This window comes from Chlamydotis macqueenii, chromosome 4 (assembly GCF_036417535.1).
Source record: "Chlamydotis macqueenii isolate bChlMac1 chromosome 4, bChlMac1.mat, whole genome shotgun sequence".
NCBI classification, from domain to species: domain Eukaryota; kingdom Metazoa; phylum Chordata; class Aves; order Otidiformes; family Otididae; genus Chlamydotis; species Chlamydotis macqueenii.
Window position 1 is genome coordinate 84,151,817 of NC_141559.1, and position 18,079 is coordinate 84,169,895.

General features: G+C 72.3%; 1 protein-coding gene across 1 annotated transcript; it reads right to left on the reverse strand.

The window, feature by feature from the left end:
• Positions 1–2,096: 2,096 nt before the first annotated feature.
• LOC147601064 (putative carboxypeptidase X1) lies at positions 2,097–16,096 on the reverse strand. Its single transcript, XM_086747689.1, has 16 exons — positions 16,048–16,096; positions 13,838–14,848; positions 12,043–12,066; positions 10,219–10,326; positions 9,445–9,554; positions 8,701–8,840; positions 8,551–8,635; positions 4,993–5,143; positions 4,815–4,903; positions 4,599–4,722; positions 4,237–4,433; positions 3,964–4,143; positions 3,520–3,817; positions 3,286–3,425; positions 2,956–3,058; positions 2,097–2,511 (listed from the first exon to the last, which is right to left on the reverse strand). Exons 1-16 carry the CDS (start codon positions 16,094–16,096, stop codon positions 2,249–2,251), a joined length of 3,072 nt encoding a protein of 1,023 aa, XP_086603815.1. The 3' UTR covers positions 2,097–2,248.
• Positions 16,097–18,079: the final 1,983 nt, after the last annotated feature.

Here is an 18,079-nt window from a genome sequence, read left to right on the forward strand (position 1 = left end):
TCCTCCATCCCCCGGGACCCTTCCCCACCACCACCACCACGAGACACCCTCACACCCGCCCACGGGCCCACCCCCTCGCACACCGTGGGTCCCCACAGGGACCCTCCCAGCACCCCAGACCCCCTCTCCATGATCCCAGCACCCCCCCCACCCTGGTCCTCAGTACCCCCATGCTCCCTGCACCCCCCACTCTGGACCTCCCCAGTGCCCCCGTGTTGCCAGCACCCCACAGACCCCCACCCTGGACCCTCCCAGTGCCCTCATGGCCCCTGCAGCCCACAGACTCCCACCCTGGACCCTCCAGCGCCCCCCGGTCCCTGCACCCCACAGACCCCCACCCTGGACCCCTCCAGCGCCCCCCCGGTCCCTGCACCCCCGACTCTGGACCCTCCCAGTGCCCTCATGGCCCCTGCAGCCCACAGACCCCCACCCTGGACCCTCCCAGTGCCTCCCGGTCCCTGCACCCCCACTCCTGGACCCTCCCAGTGCCCTCATGGCCCCCACACCCCCAGACCCCCACTCTGGACCCTCCCAGTGCCCTCATGGCCCCCCCCCCCCCCCCCCCCCCCCCCCCCCCCCCCCCCCCCCCCCCCCCCCCCCCCCCCCCCCCCCCCCCCCCCCCCCCCCCCCCACCCCCCCCCCCCCCCCCCCACCCCCGGCTCCCCCCCACCCCCCCGACCCTCCCCACCCCCCCCCGGCCACCCCCCCCCCCCCCGGCCCCCCCCCCGCCCCCCGACCCCCCAGACCCCCCCTCCCAGCCCCCCCCCCCCCCCACCCGCCCCAGTCCCCCCCCAGCTCCCTGCACCCCCCCCTCTGGCCTCCCCAGGCCCCCGGTGCCAGCCCCCCCAGCCCCCCACCCTGGCCCTCCCAGGCCCTCAGGCCCCGCGCCCACAGCCTCCCCCCTGCCCTCCAGCGCCCCCCCGGTCCCTGCCCCCCCCCGCCCCCCCCCTGACCCCTCCAGCGCCCCCCGGTCCCTGCCCCCCGCCTGGCCCCCCCAGGCCCTCCTGCCCCTGCAGCCCCAGCCCCCCCCGGCCCTCCCAGGCCCTCCCGGTCCCTGCCCCCCCCCTCTGGCCCTCCAGTGCCCCCTGGCCCCCACCCCCCAGCCCCCCTCTGGCCCTCCCAGGCCCTCTGCCCCTGCAGCCCACAGACCCCCACCCTGGACCCTCCCAGTGCTCCCACGGCCCCTGCACCCCACAGACCCCCACCCTGGACCCCTCCCAGTGCTCCCACGGCCCCTGCACCCCACAGACCCCCACCCTGGACCCTCCAGCGCCCCCCGGCCCCTGCACCCCCCACTCTGGACCCTCATGCTCCCAGCACCCCCCAGACCCCCCCAGTGCCCCCGTGCTCCCAGCACCCGCCACACCCCCTACCCTAGACTCTCCCCCAGCGCCCCCCCGGCCCCGCACCCCACAGACCACCCACCCGGGGCCCCCGATGCCCCCATGCCCCCCCCGCACCCCCCGCGGGCCCCCCGGCTCCACCCCCGCGCCCTCCGCCCGCACCCACGCCGCCGCTCAGCGCCCGCCTGACGCCGACAGCGCTCGCAGCCCATTGGCCAGCGCGCCCCAGGGGGCCACGCCCCTCCCGCCGCCAAGAGCCAATAGGCGCCCGGCGCGGGGCGGAGCCGCGGATGGCACGGGGTGACGCCGGCGGGCGGGGCAGCCGGTCACGCGGGGGAAGGGGCAGGCGGGGCGCGCGGCCGGGGCGGGGCCAGGGGGCGGAGCCAGAGCGCGGAGGCGGGGCCTCCGGCTGCGGAGGCGCCATGTTCCTTCAGGGCAAGGGCGTGGGCGGGGCCTCGCGAGGGGCGGGGCCGCGTGAGAGGCGGGGCTTGCTGGAGCGGTCCGAGCTGGCGCGGGATCGGGCCCCGTCCCGCTCCCACCGACCCCCGGGATGCGACGTGGGGCAGGATCGGGCCCCATCCCGCTCCCACCGACCCCCGGGATGCGACGTGGGGCAGGATCGGGCCCCGTCCCATCCCCACCGACTCCCGGGATGCGACGTGGGGCAGGATCGGGCCCGGTCCCGCACCCACTGACCCCCTTCCCCTAGCCCAGGGTGGTCCCCCTCCCCGCAGAGCCCGGAGCAGGCGCGGCGGCAGCACAGCCATCTTTACTGGGAAGCGTCCCGCACAGCGGCGACGCCGGGAGCACCCGCTCCGGATCCGACCCCCCGCGGGTCCCCGCGCCGTCCCGGTCCCGCCGCCGGCGCGGACCCCAGCCCGCGGCCCCGGGCCGCGGCCCCCCGCTCAGGGTGCGCGGCGGTGGGCGCGCAGGCGGCGCAGGCGTTGCCGCCGCAGCCGCAGCGGCAGGTCGGGGGGCAGGCGGGCGGCCCCCGGCTGCCGCCCCCGCGGGCGCTGCCGCCGCAGGCGGGCCAGGCGGAAGCTGCAGGGCGTGGGGACGTTCTCGTAGGTGACGCGGCACGGCTGGGTGGCCGCCTCGTAGCCCTCGGCCCGCGCTGTCACCTCGTACTCCCCCGGGTTCAGCAGCCGCCAGTAGTCCCCGTCGAAGGCTGCGGCAGCGGGGTGGGGGTCAGGGGCTGCCACGCACCGACCCCCGGCCCCGTCCCTCATCTTCATCCTCATCCCTGTTCCTCTTCCTGTTTCCCATCCCTGTCCTCATCCCCATCCCATCCCATCCCCATTCCCATCCCATCCCCACCCCATCCCATCCCCATTCCCAGCCTCATCCCATTCCATCTCCATCCCCATCCCATCCCATCCCCATCCCATCCCATCCCATCCCCATCCCCATTCCCATCCCCATCCCACCCCATCCCATCCCCATTCCCAGCCTCATCCCATTCCCATCTCCATCCCATCCCATCCTATCCCATCCCCATCCCAGCCTCATCCCATTCCCATCTCCATCTCATCCCCATTCCTACTCCCATCCCATCCCATCCCCCCCTGCAATCCGCAGTCCCACCCCCGAATCCGTCCCCATCCCCCCGTACCCGTCCGGACGTCGTGGTTGATGCCGTCCACCGAGATGATGGCGTTGGCGATGCCCTGCTCCGTGTCGCTGTCCCGAACCACCCCCTTGATCCCGCGGTGCACCTGCGGCCGCAGCGGGACTCAGCGGGGCGGGCGCGGAGGAGGCACACGCGTGTACACACGCATGTGCCACACGTGGTGCTGTGTGTGCCCAGACCCCAGCGCGCATCCACGGCACAGGCGTGGTACGGGCCATACCACCACACCAGCGTTTTGGGGACCCCCAGTGTCCCCCCCAGGACCCCGCCGCGTGTCGTCCCCCCGGCCCAGGCGGGGGTCCCCGTCCCGACCTGCTCCATGTAGAGCAGCAGGGACTCCCGGTTGTTCTCCCACTCGGCCGGCAGCTCGGAGGCGTGCGGGAACTTGTCGCACGAGAGCTCCACCGTGATCTCGAAGCAGTTGGTGTGCAGGTAGCTGAAGTCGTTCATGCCTGCGCGGGACGAGGCGGGGGCGTCGGGGCGGGGGGCTGCCACGGGGGGAGTCACCGATCTCCCCCCCCCGCCCCGCCCCGGCCCCCCGCTCACTGCCGGGCACCGTGTGCCAGTTGGCGCCGTTGATGATGTTTCCGAAGCGGGCGAAGTCGTCGTAGTGGCAGAGGCGCCGCTCCTCGCTGGCCATGGCCAGGTTGGAGGTGGCGTAGACGGTGGCCAGCCAGCGGAACACCCCGTCGTCGGCGGTGGGGGTCAGCTCCTGCGCCTTCCAGTAGGTGCGCGTCATGTCGAAGGGGTAGGTGACCACCAGCTCCCCGCCGTGCAGGTTGGCGCTCAGCACGAAGGGGTACCGCTGCATCCAGTCGATCACCGCCCGCGTCTCGGGGGCCACCTGCCGGGACCCCGCGTCACCGCCGGGGCGTCGCAGCGAACCCCGTGCCGGCGGCGGGGAGAGAGGCGCCCATCGCCCCCACCTCGGGGCGCGGGGGGGGACACCCGGCGGGCGGGCGCGGCGCAGGGGCGAGGCGGCGGGCTCACCGTGGCGTTGGCGAAGGTGTAGTACTCGGGGATGGGGATGTAGTGGTTGGGGAACTCGTGGGGCACCAGGTCGTTGTCCTCGGCGTCCCACAGCGCCGTGTTGAGGTCGGCGAAGTTGTGGTTGAGGTCGATGCCCTCGTAGGTCCAGCGGCCCATGGCCCAGCCCGACAGCTCCGAGCCCTGCGGCGGGACGGGGTCACCGCCATGGCCCCGCCGCCACGGCCCCGCGCCCAGCCGCCGCGCGGCACCCCGCACCGCGCAGCCCGGCCCTACCAGCTTGTAGGCGGTCTCGTAGCCGTCGGGGTTCATGGAGGGCAGGAGGTGGATGCGGGTCTCGGTGACCAGCTGCACCACGCGCGGGTTGCCCAGCCGGAACTCCCGGCACAGGTACTCCATCAGGTTGAGCAGCAGCTCCCGGCCCAGCACCTCGTTGCCGTGCATCCCCGCCACGTAGCGGAACTCCGGCTCGCCTGCCGGCCACGGCGCGGTGACCGCGGGGACCCCGGCTGCCCCGGTCCCCTGTGCCCCGTGCCAGCCGCGGCGTCCCCAGGGACTCTGTCCCCATCCCGCACCAGCCTGGGCGTCCCCGTGTCCCCATCCCGCCCCCGCCCCGCCCTGCGCCGGGGGGCACGTACCCACTTCGTGGTGGCCGGGGTTGTCGGAGATCTCCATCACGTACATCTTGAGGCCCAGGTAGCTCTTCCCGATGCTGTAGACGCGGGTGATGTCGGGGCACTCCTCGTTCACCCGCTTCATCAGCTGCAGGGGGGCAACAGCGCTGGGGTGGGGTCCGGGGCACCGCGGGGGTGCCGAGACCCCCCCGCCCCGCAGCAGGGACGCGGGGTGGGCACCTTTCTCATCTCCTTGTAGTTGTGGTGGCGGAAATCCAGCTTGTCGGTGGGCGGGGGCTGGCTGTGCTGGGCGTAGGCGCCGTGGGGGTCTGCGCGCAGCCGGGTGGGCGCGGAGGGGGACACGGTCAGGGGACGCGGGCACAGCCCGGACCCCCGCCCCGGGACCCCCCGCACCCACCGGGCAGCGGGCAGCCCAGCACCTCGGCCCGCAGGCAGATGGTGCCGTTGGGGAACCAGGCCTGGGGGTTGATGCGCAGGTAGCGGCCCACCGCCGGCACGGGCAGCAGGTTCAGCACCGGGGTCTCGGGGTCCTTGTTCCCGGGGAACACCTGGGGGGACACGGACACGGCCCCTGGGCGGGGGGACGCGGCTGGGGCTGCGGGGGCCATGGGGATGGGGGCTGCGGGGCCATGGGGATGGGGGCTGCGGGGATGGGGTAGTGGGCATGGGTGTCATGGGAATAGGGGCTGTGGGGATGGGGGCTGCAGGGATGGGGGCTGCAGGGGTTGGGGACCATGGGGATGGTGGGATGGAGTCACGGGAATGGGGGGCTGCAGGGATGGGGGCTGTGGGCATGGGGTCATGGAGATGGGGGGCTGTGGGGATGGGGGCTGCAGGAACAGGGGGGCTGCGGGGATGGGGGCTGTGGGCATGGGGGTCACGGGAATGGTGGGATGGGTCATGGGGATGGGGGGCTGCGGGGATGGGGCCCGCAGCAGAGCTGCCCGCCGAGGCCCAAAGGGTTACAGGCACCGCAGCCCCGTCGGGCCCGGCCCCCCCGTTCCTCCCGCCCCGCCGAGGGGCAGACCCGGGCTGCGGGGAGGGGGGGACCGAGCCCGGCACCGCCCACGAACCAGAGCCCAGCGGGGCCGGGGGCACCCGCGCTGCTCTGCCCCCCAACCCACCACCCCAGCGCCCGAGGGGGGGCCCCCAGCACGGGCCCCAGGAATCAGCACAGAGACCCCCAAATCCACCCTGGCACAGCCCTGCCACAGGGACCCCCCGAGCCCCAGCCCACCACAGTGTCCCCAGCCGGGGCCCCCGGAATCAGCACGGAGACCCCCAAACCTGTACGAGCACAGGGACCCCCAAACCTGCCCTGTGCACAGCTCTGGCACAGGGACCCCCAAACTCCCCCTGGCACAGGGACCCGAACCCCCAGACCCATCGCGGCACAGCACTGGCACAGAGGATCCCAAGCCCCCCAATCCACCCTGGGCACAGGGACCCCTAAACCCACCCCGGCACAGCCCTGGCGCAGAGACCCCCAAACCCCCGGACCCACCCCGGCACAGCCCTGGCGCAGGGACCCCCAAACCCCCGGACCCACCCCGGCACAGCCCTGGCGCAGGGACCCCCAAACCCCCGGACCCACCCCGGCACAGCCCTGGCGCAGGGACCCCCAAGCCCCCGGACCCACCCCGGCACAGCCCTGGCGCAGGGACCCCCAAGCCCCCGGACCCACCCCGGCACAGCCCTGGCGCAGGGACCCCCAAACCCCCGGACCCACCCCGGCACAGCCCTGGCGCAGGGACCCCCAAACCCCCGGACCCACCCCGGCACAGCCCTGGCGCAGGGACCCCCAAACCCCCGGACCCACCCCGGCACAGCCCTGGCGCAGGGACCCCCAAACCCCCGGACCCACCCCGGCACAGCCCTGGCGCAGGGACCCCCAAGCCCCCGGACCCACCCCGGCACAGCCCTGGCGCAGGGACCCCCAAGCCCCCGGACCCACCCCGGCACAGCCCTGGCGCAGGGACCCCCAAACCCCCGGACCCACCCCGGCACAGCCCTGGCGCAGGGACCCCCAAACCCCCGGACCCACCCCGGCACAGCCCTGGCGCAGGGACCCCCAAACCCCCGGACCCACCCCGGCACAGCCCTGGCGCAGGGACCCCCAAACCCCCGGACCCACCCCGGCACAGCCCTGGCGCAGGGACCCCCAAACCCCCGGACCCACCCCGGCACAGCCCTGGCGCAGGGACCCCCAAACCCCCGGACCCACCCCGGCACAGCCCTGGCGCAGGGACCCCCAAACCCCCGGACCCACCCCGGCACAGCCCTGGCGCAGGGACCCCCAAGCCCCCGGACCCACCCCGGCACAGCCCTGGCGCAGGGACCCCCAAGCCCCGGACCCACCCCGGCACAGCCCTGGCGCAGGGACCCCCAAACCCCCGGACCCACCCCGGCACAGCCCTGGCGCAGGGACCCCCAAACCCCCGGACCCACCCCGGCACAGCCCTGGCGCAGGGACCCCCAAACCCCGGACCCACCCCGGCACAGCCCTGGCGCAGGGACCCCCAAACCCCCGGACCCACCCCGGCACAGCCCTGGCGCAGGGACCCCCAAGCCCCCGGACCCACCCCGGCACAGGGACCCTGAGCGCTGGTGCCTGGGCTCAAGTGGGAGCAGCGCGCCCGGCTCTGGCAGCCCCCCGTCTCCCACCTCCCCGCACACGCGTGCACACGCCAGGGCGCTCGCATGCCCCCCTCCACCCTGGCACACACACGCGTGATCCCGCGTGTGCAGCCCTCGCACGCCCGCACCCGCGCGTGCCCCCGCCGCGCTCACACGCGTGCACCGCGGGGCCTGGCAGGCGGCCGGGGCGGCGGCTGGGGACAAGCAGCCTCTGTGCCGCGGCCACGGGGGAAAGCGCTGGAGGCCGCTCACGGGTGGGGAGGCCAAAGGCAACACAGCCACGTCCCAGCCCTGTGCCGGCCGGCGCGGTTAACCCCACCGCTGCGGTTAATCCCACCGCCACGGTTAACCCCACCGCTGCGGTTAATCCCACCGCCACGGTTAACCCACCGCTGCGGTTAATCCCACCGCCACGGTTAACCCCACCGCTGCGGTTAACCCCACCGCCACGGTTAACCCCACCGCCGCGGTTAATCCCACCGCCACGGTTAACCCCACCGCCACGGTTAACCCCACCGCTGCGGTTAATCCCACCGCCACGGTTAACCCCACCGCCACGGTTAACCCCACCGCTGCGGTTAATCCCACCGCCACGGTTAACCCCACCGCTGCGGTTAATCCCACCGCCGCGGTTAATCCCACCGCCGCGGTTAACCCCACCGCTGCGGTTAATCCCACCGCCACGGTTAACCCCACCGCTGCGGTTAACCCCACCGCCGCGGTTAATCCCACCGCCACGGTTAACCCCACCGCTGCGGTTAATCCCACCACCATGGTTAATCCCACCACCACGGTTAACTCCACCACCATGGTTAATCCCACCACCACAGTTAATCCCACTGGTGCGGTTAATCCCACCACCATGGTTAACCCCACCGCCACGGTTAACCCCACCACCATGGTTAATCCCACCGCTGCGGTTAATCCCACCGCCACGGTTAACCCCACCGCTGCGGTTAATCCCACCACCATGGTTAACCCCACCAGCACAGTTAACCCCACTGGTGCAATTAATCCCACCGCCACGGTTAATCCCACTGGTGCGGTAATCCCACCACCATGGTTAACCCCACCGCTTCGGTTAACCCCACCGCCACGGTTAACCCCACCGCCACGGTTAACCCCACCGCCACGGTTAATCCCACCGGCATGGTTAACCCCACCACCATGGTTAACCCCACTGGCGCGGTTAATCCCACCGCTGCGGTTAATCCACCGGCACGGTTAATCCCCAATGCCCTTGCTCCGCTCGGGAGCCGGGTGGGCTGGGGGTGCCGGGGTACCCCCCCCCCCCGCCGCTGCCCCCGTGGGCACCTACCGCCTCCTCGGTGCCGTTGCGGCACGGCACCCACGTGTGCGTGTCGTTGCTGACCTGCACCTTGTAGGACGTCACCCAGTCGTACCTGCGCGGGGAGAGGGTCAGGGGGGTCCCGGCCCCCCGCGCGCCCCCCCGGGCCCACCGCCTTACGTCCAGATGGAGTTGAGCCCCTGCGTGATGACGCCGGTGAAGTTGGTGAGGCGGCGGGCGTCCACCTCCAGCCACTGCTCCGTGTCCTCGCGCCCCGCGCACCAGCCGCCGTCGTAGAAATCCCCGTCGTAGAGCCCCGACTGCGGGGGCGCGGGGTCACGGACGGGAGGGGCACCCGGGGCTGCCCGGCGCACGTCCCCGCCGCCCGCGTGCCCCCGGCCGGAGCCCTGAGCCGCACGGCACCGCCTGGCCCGGGGACCCCGGGGGACACGGCCGAGCCCCCCCATCCCACGCGCAGATGGACCCGGCGCTGCCGGCGGGGCTGGCTCCCACCGGGCACCGCGGGCCTGGAGGGGTCCGTGCTGGAGAGCCCCTGCTACACGTGGGCCATGCACATGCCACGCACACGCCATGCAGCCATCACATGTGCCATGCACATGCCATGCACACAGCACATACACACCAGGCACGTGGCACATACAAGCCATGGACATGCCATGGACGTGCCATGCAAACATCACACACGCCATGCACATGCAATAAACACAGCACATACATGCTATGCACATGCCATGCAAACATCACACACATCGTGCACGTCATATACACAGCACATACATGTCACACAAATGGCATCTACATGCCATGCACATGCACACACTGCACGTGCCATGCACGTGCCGTGCACACAGCACATACGTGCCCCGCACACGCCACGTGCCCCGGACACGCCCCGCGCCCTACCTGGATGTTGAGGCGCCCGCGGTGCGCGCCCAGGCCGTAGCGTTTGTCGCTGGAGGCGCGGAGCTGGGAGTCCAGCACGCGCAGGGACTCCAGCCCCAGGGGGGGGCAGGCTGGGGGCACAGTGGGGGCGGCGCTCGGTCACGGACCCCACGCTGCGTCACGCAAACCCCACTTCCCATCATGCAAACCCATGCTGCGTCACGCAAACCCCACGCTGCGTCACGCAAACCCCACGCTGCGTCACGCAAACCCCACTTCCCATCATGCAAACCCCACACTGCGTCACGCAAACCCACGCTGCGTCACGCAAACCCCACTTCCCATCATGCAAACCCCACGCTGCGTCACGCAAACCCCACTCCCCGTCACGCTGAGGGGCAGGGAGCACAGCGGGGGGGGAGCCCTGCCAGCGTCCCCAATCCCCACCGCACAACAGGTGTGTCTGCACACGCGTGTGCGCGTGCACGTGTGTGCACGGTTTGCCAGGAGTGCTTTGGTGTCCTCAAACGCAGGGTGCAGGCACAGCGTTGCTGGCTGTGTGTGTGCAGGGTGTGCATGTGTGACAGCGTGGGGAACACGCGTGTGTGCCGGCGTGTGCCCACCCAGGATGGCGGCTGTGCCCCCCTCAAGCGCTGGGGAGGGGGTGGAGGCCGCTCCCCACACGTGTGGTGCAGCACCGAGGCATGTGGATGCACACTCAGCGCGTGTGCAAGGCGTGCAGGTGTGTGCACACGCATGTGTGCCTGCGCAGGACCCGGCACCGAGCGTACGTACAAGGCTCCTGCGGAGCGGCCGTGTCCCCGGCCGGAGCCTTCGGCTTCTTCCTCACCACCTTCTTCCTCACGACTTTGACCCGCACCAGCTTCCTCCGGGGCGCCGCCGCTGGCGACACGCAAAGGGGCGCGGGGTGGGGCCGGCCCCCCCGACCCACCCGCCCTGGCACCCCTCCCGCGTGCCCACCCCCCACCCAACGCTCGCGGGGACGCCGTGGGGCACCCCGCACAGGCTGCGGCACACGCGTGTGTGCACACACACACATGTGCACACACCGGACAAACACACAAATGCAAGCCACACGCACAGAGAAACTGCACAAATGCAGACATGCAGAGTGCACACTCGCACACGCTGATGCACACGTACGCACAAACCACACGCATGTCCACACCTGCATGTACATGCACACTCACACGGCCAAACACACACGTGCACACGCACCCCTGCGCACACACACTTTGAGCTGCTCCCCTCCACACCCCCCGTGCACACACGTCCCTGCACACGCAGCCGTGCACACACACACAGCCGTGCACACACATCCTGTACACACACAGCCGTGCACACACGTCCCTGCACACGCAGCCGTGCACACACACACAGCCGTGCACACAGACACATACTTGTGCACACACATCCCTGCACACAGCGAGTTTCCTGCACACACTCTCCTCTGCACACACAGCCGTGCACACACGTGCCCGCACGCATCCCTGCACAGTTGTGCACACACATTCCTCTGCACGCAGCGGTGCACACACACAGCCGTGCACACACACACACGGTTGTCTGCACACATCCCTCTGCACACACAGCCGTGCACAGACACATCTGTGCGCACACACACACACACACACACACACATTCCTCCGGACGCACAGCCGTGCACACACAGAGCCGTGCACACACACACACGGCTGGGCATGCATTCCCTGGCATGCAGCCATGCACACACACGGTTGTGCACACACACACACGGTTGTGCACACACACACACACACATGCACACGCACACGGTTGTGCACACACACATGGCTGTGCACACACACACGGTTGTGCACACACACACACACACACACGCACACGGCTGTGCACACACACACACACACGCACACGGCTGTGCACACACACACACACACACACGCACACGGCTGTGCACACACACACACACATGCACACGCACACGGCTGTGCGCACACACACACACACACGCACACGCACACACACACGACTGTGCACACACACACACACACACGGCTGTGCACACACACACACGGCTGTGCACACACACACACGGTTGTGCGCACACACGCACACGGCTGTGCACACACATTCCCGGGCATGCAGCCATGCACACGCACAGTTGTGCACACACACACACGCACACACACACACACGGCTGTGCACACACACACACGGCTGTGCACACACACACACACACACACGCACACGGCTGTGCACACACATTCCCGGGCATGCAGCCATGCACACGCAGCCATGCACAGCCGTGCACACGCGTCCCTCAGACGCAGCCGTGCACACACACACAGAGCTGTGCACGCACGTCCTGCACACACACGCAGTTGTGCACACGCACACGTGCACACGCACGCGCCCTAGCGCGCGCACACACTTGTGCACACAGCCCAGCACGCACTCGCACACACGTTCCTCAGCGTGCAGCTGTGCACACGCAGCCTGTGCACACGCACTCGTGCACACGCACCCTGGTGCACACACGCTCGTGCACGCACACGCAAGCCCCCGCACCCACACGCAGCCCTGCACACGCGTGTGCCCCCCGAGCCCCCCGGCTCCTACCTTCGCCCCCGGGCCCCCCCCCCCCTCAGCCGCCCGCGCTCGGTGGGGCCGGGGCTGGGGAGGGGGGCGCCCCCCGGGGGGGCGGTGGCGGTGCCCGCGGGGGGTCCCGGCGCCGCGGGGCTGGGGGGGGCGGGCGCGGCGCGGGCGGGGGGCGGCGGGGGGGGCAGCAGCAGCAGCAGCGCGAGGGGCAGCGCCAGCATGGCCGCGCCGAGCCCAGCTGAGCCCCGTCCGGCGGCCCCCGCCCCCGCACCGCCCCCGCCCGCTCCCCGCCCCCGCCCGCCCCGGGACCCCGCGGGGGCAGCGGCCGCTGGGGGCCGCGGGCCGCTCACGCCCCCTCCCCCCGCCCACGGTCCCGGGTGGGCTCGCATCCCCGCCCCCCAGACGGCACCGGGGCTCTGCCGGGACCCGGGGGAAAAGTGTGTGTGTCCCCCCCACTCGTGACCTGCTGCTCCGAGACCCCCGCCAAGCGGCCAGCTCACCCTGCGGTGCCCGTCCCGCATCCCCACCCGTGTGCCCGCCGCCCACCCGTGTCCCCCCCGTCCCGGCACAGCCGCTCGGCACCCCGGGGCCCGATGCTGCCCGCAGCCCCCGGCAGCGCTGCGCTGGGGAGGGGGCTGCAGGGCCCGGCGGGACGAGGCCCCGCGGGACGGATCCGGCTGGGCGGTGGGCCCGCTCCCACGGGAAACTCGCCGTTCCTCCCCCCACGCGCGCAGCAACGGGCCGGGGCAGGGGGCTGCGGCCGCGCACCGGGCCGGCGGCGCCCACCGTCCCCTCGGGGCTGCCCCCTCCCACCGTCCCCCCGGGGCTGCCCACGCCCACCGTCCCCACGAGCAGCCCACTCCCACGCTCCCCCCGGTGCTGCCCACGCCGCGGCCGGGGTCGCGCCCCAGCTCGGGGGGGGGCCGTGCCGGCACGCCCGAACTGATGACTCAGCACTTCTGGCAGCAAAAGCCCCCCGGGCCGGGACCAGCTGCTCGGCGTGGGCCCCCCCACCCGCTCCCGCTCCCCCCGGGCCGGCGGGGCCCCGCGTGGGCCCCGTCCCGCGCCCCCCCCCGGTCCCCGGCTGCTTCCCCGTCTCGCGGCAGCCGGCGGTGGCACCGGCCGAGCCCGGGGACCCGGGGGGCCCCCGCCAGCCGCCTGCGCTGCGCAGAGCCCGGCCGGGCCTCGCCGCCAAATTCCGGCGTGGAGCCGACGCCGAGGGCGGGGATCCAGCCCTGGCCCCCGGCCCTGCCACGCGGAGGGGGTGCCCCGCGCCGGAGGGACCCCCGGCAAAGGCGGAGAGCCCCAGCGGGACGGCGGGACAGCGGACGGCAGGATGGCGGGATGGCGGGACAGCAGATGGTGGGATGGCGGGATGGCGGGATGGCGGGATGGCGGGATGGTGGGATGGCGGGATGGCGGGACAGTGGGATGGCGGGACAGTGGGATGGCGGGACGGCGGGATGGCGGGATGGCGGGATGGCGGGATGGTGGGACGGCGGGATGGCGGGACAGTGGGACGGCGGGATGGTGGGACGGCAGGACAGTGGGATGGCGGGATAGCGGATGGAAGGATGGCAACACGGCAGGACAGTGGGATGGTGGCACAGTGGGATGGCAGGATGGCGGGATGGTGGGACGGCGCCATGGCGGGACAGTGGGATGGCGGGATGGCAGGACAGCAGGATGGTGGGACGGCAGGACAGCGGGATGGCGCCATGGCGGGACAGTGGGATGGCAAGATGGTGGGACAGCAGGATGGTGGGACGGCAGGACAGTGGGATAGTGGGATGGCGGGATGGTGGGACAGCAGGACAGTGGGATGGTGGGATAGTGGGATGGCGGGACGGCAGGACAGTGGGACAGTGGGACGGCGGGATGGTGGGACGGCAGGACGGTGGGATGGTGGGACAGTGGGACGGCGGGATGGTGGGACGGCAGGACGGTGGGATGGTGGGACAGTGGGACGGCGGGATGGTGGGACGGCAGGACGGTGGGATGGTGGGACAGTGGGACGGCGGGATGGTGGGACGGCAGGACGGCGGGATGGTGGGACAGTGGGACGGCGGGATGGTGGGACGGCAGGACGGTGGGATGGTGGGATGGTGGGACGGCAGGACGGTGGGAGCAGGGCACTGGGTGCGGGTGCTGCCGAACTGCTTTCCAGTGCCGCAGCGGGCGTGAGCGGGCCCTGTCCCGCCCCAGGTCACCTCCCTGGCAAAAAAGCCACGCCGCCGCTGCTGGCACGGCCGCCGGCCTCCCGTGAGCTCATTTTCCACCCCAAAAGGACTTTCCCAGCCGGCTTCCACTTCATACTGGGATTTTCTACAGCCTCCGGAGTTCGGTGCCAGCTCGGCCTTCACGCGGCTCACGCGCGGCTGGGGCGGGCAGGGGTCCCAGCTGCCAGCTCGGGGCACTGGTCCCGTCCCCATCCTCACCCCTGTTGCCATCCCCACCCCCGTCCCCGTCCCCGTCCCCTCCACCGGGTCCGGGGGGGGCTGTCTCTGACCCCGCTGCAGCCCCCGGCACCCGCAGCCCAGGACCCCTGGGTACCCCCGCCGGGTGGGCGCGGCAGCGGCGCAGGATTTTGGGTGGTGCGGGAGGGTGCCCACCCGGCCGTGGCACAGCGGTGCGTTCCTCCGGGGCGAGAGTGGCGCTCCCGGGACGGGACGGTGCCCAGCGGGGCTGCGCTTGGCTGAGGGGGCGCGGGACGGGTCCTGCGTCGCCCTGGGGTGCTCCCGCGGGACAGGGTCCCCCGGCCCTGCTGGGACCGTGCTGGCCCCCCAGCGCGCGGGGCGATGCTTTGGTTCGTGCCCGTCTCCGCAGGCTGGGTTTCGGGAAGGGTTTTACTGGAAGCTGAGTCACATCCCACATCCCGTCCCGCATCCCATCCCGCATCCCGCCGAGGGCTCCGGCGAGGGCCCGGGCGGGGGGGGCTGGCCTCGCCGGCGTGACTCAGCCCCCCACGTGATGGGACTTTCTAGGTTTGCCGAAATCTTGGCGCCTCTCCGCACCCTCCAGGCCAGGCTGGCCGCGCTCCCGGCTCCGCAAGGGCCCAGGCGCGCAGCTCGGCACACCGCGGCGCTGCGGTTCGGCCCTGCTCAGCATTTTCAGGGATGTCACGAATTTCCAGGGAAGTTACGAATTTCCCAGGGCGGCTTGGCCCGCGGTCCCGCCGGCCGCGCCCGCGCTGCCAGCTCCCGCTGCGGGAGATGAGTCAAAGGCGCCGGAGCCCATCCTGGCCCCGGCCCACCCTGGCACCCCGCAGCCGGAGCAACGCGCCCGCGCGGCGCGGGAGCTGATGGCACCGCCGGTGCTCTGGGAAAGGCTGCTGCCCCCCTGGGACCCCGGGCATCCCAAAAGGGGATTTCTCCCTCGGGGTGCAACGGCTGAGCCCCGCTTTCCCGTGCTGCTCCCCGCGGCGCCCTGTCCCTGGGGACGCCGGCGCCCCGCACGCGGCGCCGGTGCTGCGGCCGGCCTGGCTCGCTGCCCCACCGAGGGGACCGCAGGCTGCGGCCGGGGCTGCCAGCCAAAGCAAACGCTTCGCTGCCCTCAGGCCGGGCGCCGGGCTCGTGCCCAAACCGCCCGGCAGTGCCACATCCGCCCCGCGGTGCCGCATCCCCACCGCGGCCCCGGGCTTCGCTGAGCGGCTGGGCGCACGGGCCGGGTGAGGAGTCCCAGGGCCGGGCAGGGGTGGAGCCTTGGCCTGGCTCCCCAACCCGTCTCCATGTGTCCCCAACCCATCTCCATGTCCCCAACCCGTCTCCGTGTCCCCAACCTGTCTCCATGTCCCCAACCCGACTCCATGTCCCCATCCATCTGCACATTCCCCATTCCATCTCCGTGTCCCCAACCCGACTCCGTGTCCCCAACCTGTCTCCGTGTTCCCAATCCATCTCCACATTCCCCATTCCATCTCCGTGTCCCCAACCTGTCTCCATGTCCCCAACCCGACTCCATGTCCCCATCCATCTGCACATTCCCCATTCCATCTCCGTGTCCCCAACCCGACTCCGTGTCCCCAACCTGTCTCCGTGTTCCCAATCCATCTCCACATTCCCCATTCCATCTCCATGTCCCCAACCCGTCTCCATGTCCCCAACCCGACTCCGTGTCCCCCATCCATCTGCACATTCCCCAATCCATCTCTGTGTCCCCAACCCATCTCCGTGTCCCCAACCCGTCTCTGTGTCCCCAACCTGTCTCCATGTGTCCCCAACCCGTCTCCGTGTCCCCAACCCGTCTCCGTGTTCCCAATCCATCTCCACATTCCCTGTTCCATCTCCATGTCCCCAACTCATCTCCATGTCCCCAACCCGTCTCCGTGTCCCCATCCATCTGCACATTCCCCATTCCATCTCCGTGTCCCCAACCCGTCTCCGTGTCCCCCGCCGCTCTCCCTGCCTCCCGCAGCCCGGTGCCCTCCCCGAGGGAGCGGTGGGTGGCCCCGCGGCATCCCCAGGGCTTTTGGCGGCGGCGGCACCCACAGGTGGCCCCGAGCAGGCGGGGGGGGGTGCCCCGGCCACGGGGACAAGGAGCTGGCCCTCCCGGGGTCCCGGAGAGCCGCTCACCGCCGTGCCCCGCCAGGGGGCGCCAGCTTCCGCTCACGGTTTTGCTGGGTTTTGCTGGGTTTTGGTCACTTTCGATCACTTTTGGCCATTTTGGTCACTCTCGGTCATTCTGGTCACTCTCGGGCACTCTCGGGCACTCTCGGGCACTCTCGGGCGCTCCTGTTCCCGTCGGAGAGAGCCCTTTCGAGGAGCGCGTGGGCACCAGGGGCTCCTGCCGCAGGACCCCTCCTCTGTCGACGGAGCCCCGGCTGGGGAGGGGTCCCGGGGGGCAGCGGGGTGCGGTGGGCTCCTTCCGCCCCGCGGCGGTGGGGGGGGGTCCCCGCGGAGGCTCAGCCCCCCCGCGCGGCCGCTGCCGGCCGTGGGCGGCAGGAGGGTCCCGCAGCTGCGGCTGTGCCGCGGCCGCCGCTCCCCGCGCGCTCCCGCGACGCTGCAGGCGCGGGGCCTCATTAACCTTTCTTGATTAAGGTAATTATTTCCAGCGCGTTACCCTCTGAGCTCGGCGCCGCGGCTGCGCTGCGCCGGGGGGGCTCTGGGGGGGGGGGGGCGGCACCCGCAGCCGGAGGGGGGGTGTCCCCGGGGTCCCCACGCGGGGATCCCCCCCTGCCCTGCCCGGTCCCCCGCCCGCGGGCAGAGACCCCCGCTCCGTCGGGACGCGCGGTCTCAGCTTGGGGGGTCCGGGGCCCCCCTTCACCCCCTCACGGCGCTGGCGGGGTCTGCGCACTGCCCTGGCATGCGCTGAGCTGCGAGGCCTCAGCTGCCTTCGAGGGGGTCCCGCCCGCTGCGGTGGTGGCGGGGGGCACAGAGACCCCCCGCTCCTGCCCGGCTGGGGAGCTGGGGTGGCGGTTTTGGGGGGGGAGGGGGTGGGAAGCATCTCGGGTCGCTCCTGCGGGTAGGCACTGGGGGGTGGGGGGACACTGCTCCCGCCAAGGCACCCCAAATTTGCACAGCCACCCCGGGGTGCCTGCTGCACCCAGCCAAGCTGCCCTGGGGGGGGACACCCTGTCCCGGGGCAGCCGCACTGCCCCCCCCCGCACTGGGTGCACCCGAGGGTCCCGGTGTCCCACCCCAAAGGGCAACCCCACCTCTCACCCATGGGCTGGGGGGGCCACGACCCCACCTTCCCGTGGGGGTGTCGGACCCCACAGCGCGGGGGGCAGCTTCCCAGGGGTCCGGCGTGGGAGGGAGTGCTGTGGGGGGCTGCTGCGGGGCTGGCGTCACTGTCCCGGGGGGTCCCCGCAAGCCGCCTCCTCCCCACTCACAGACCCCCCCGAGCCGCTGCCCTTCTGCAAGGCCTTTTATTTCCATGTCACAAAGCCCCCCGCCCCGAGGGACCCCGGTACCGCCGTCCCACACAACGCCGCGGGGAGACCGGGACCCGGGCGGGGGTCACCCCATCCCCAAGGGCAGGCGGGGGGCTGCCCCCGGGACCCCCGCAGTCACCCCAGGCTGCGGCTGGGGACGTCGAGCGGGGACGCGGCCCTGAGTGA

What these genes read in the sequence shown, in the direction of transcription:
- LOC147601064 (XM_086747689.1), bottom strand. Translation starts at nt 16,096, where the DNA reads ATGGAGATGGAATGGGGAATGTGGAGATGGATTGGGAACACGGAGACA. An exon ending in GGGGGGGCCCGGGGGCGAAG is followed by an intron (nt 10,327 to 12,042) that starts GTAGGAGCCGGG and finishes GCGTGTCGCCAG; the next exon opens with CGGCGGCGCCCCGGAGGAAG. An exon ending in GGGCTCAACTCCATCTGGAC is followed by an intron (nt 8,636 to 8,700) that starts GTAAGGCGGTGG and finishes CTCCCCGCGCAG; the next exon opens with GTACGACTGGGTGACGTCCT.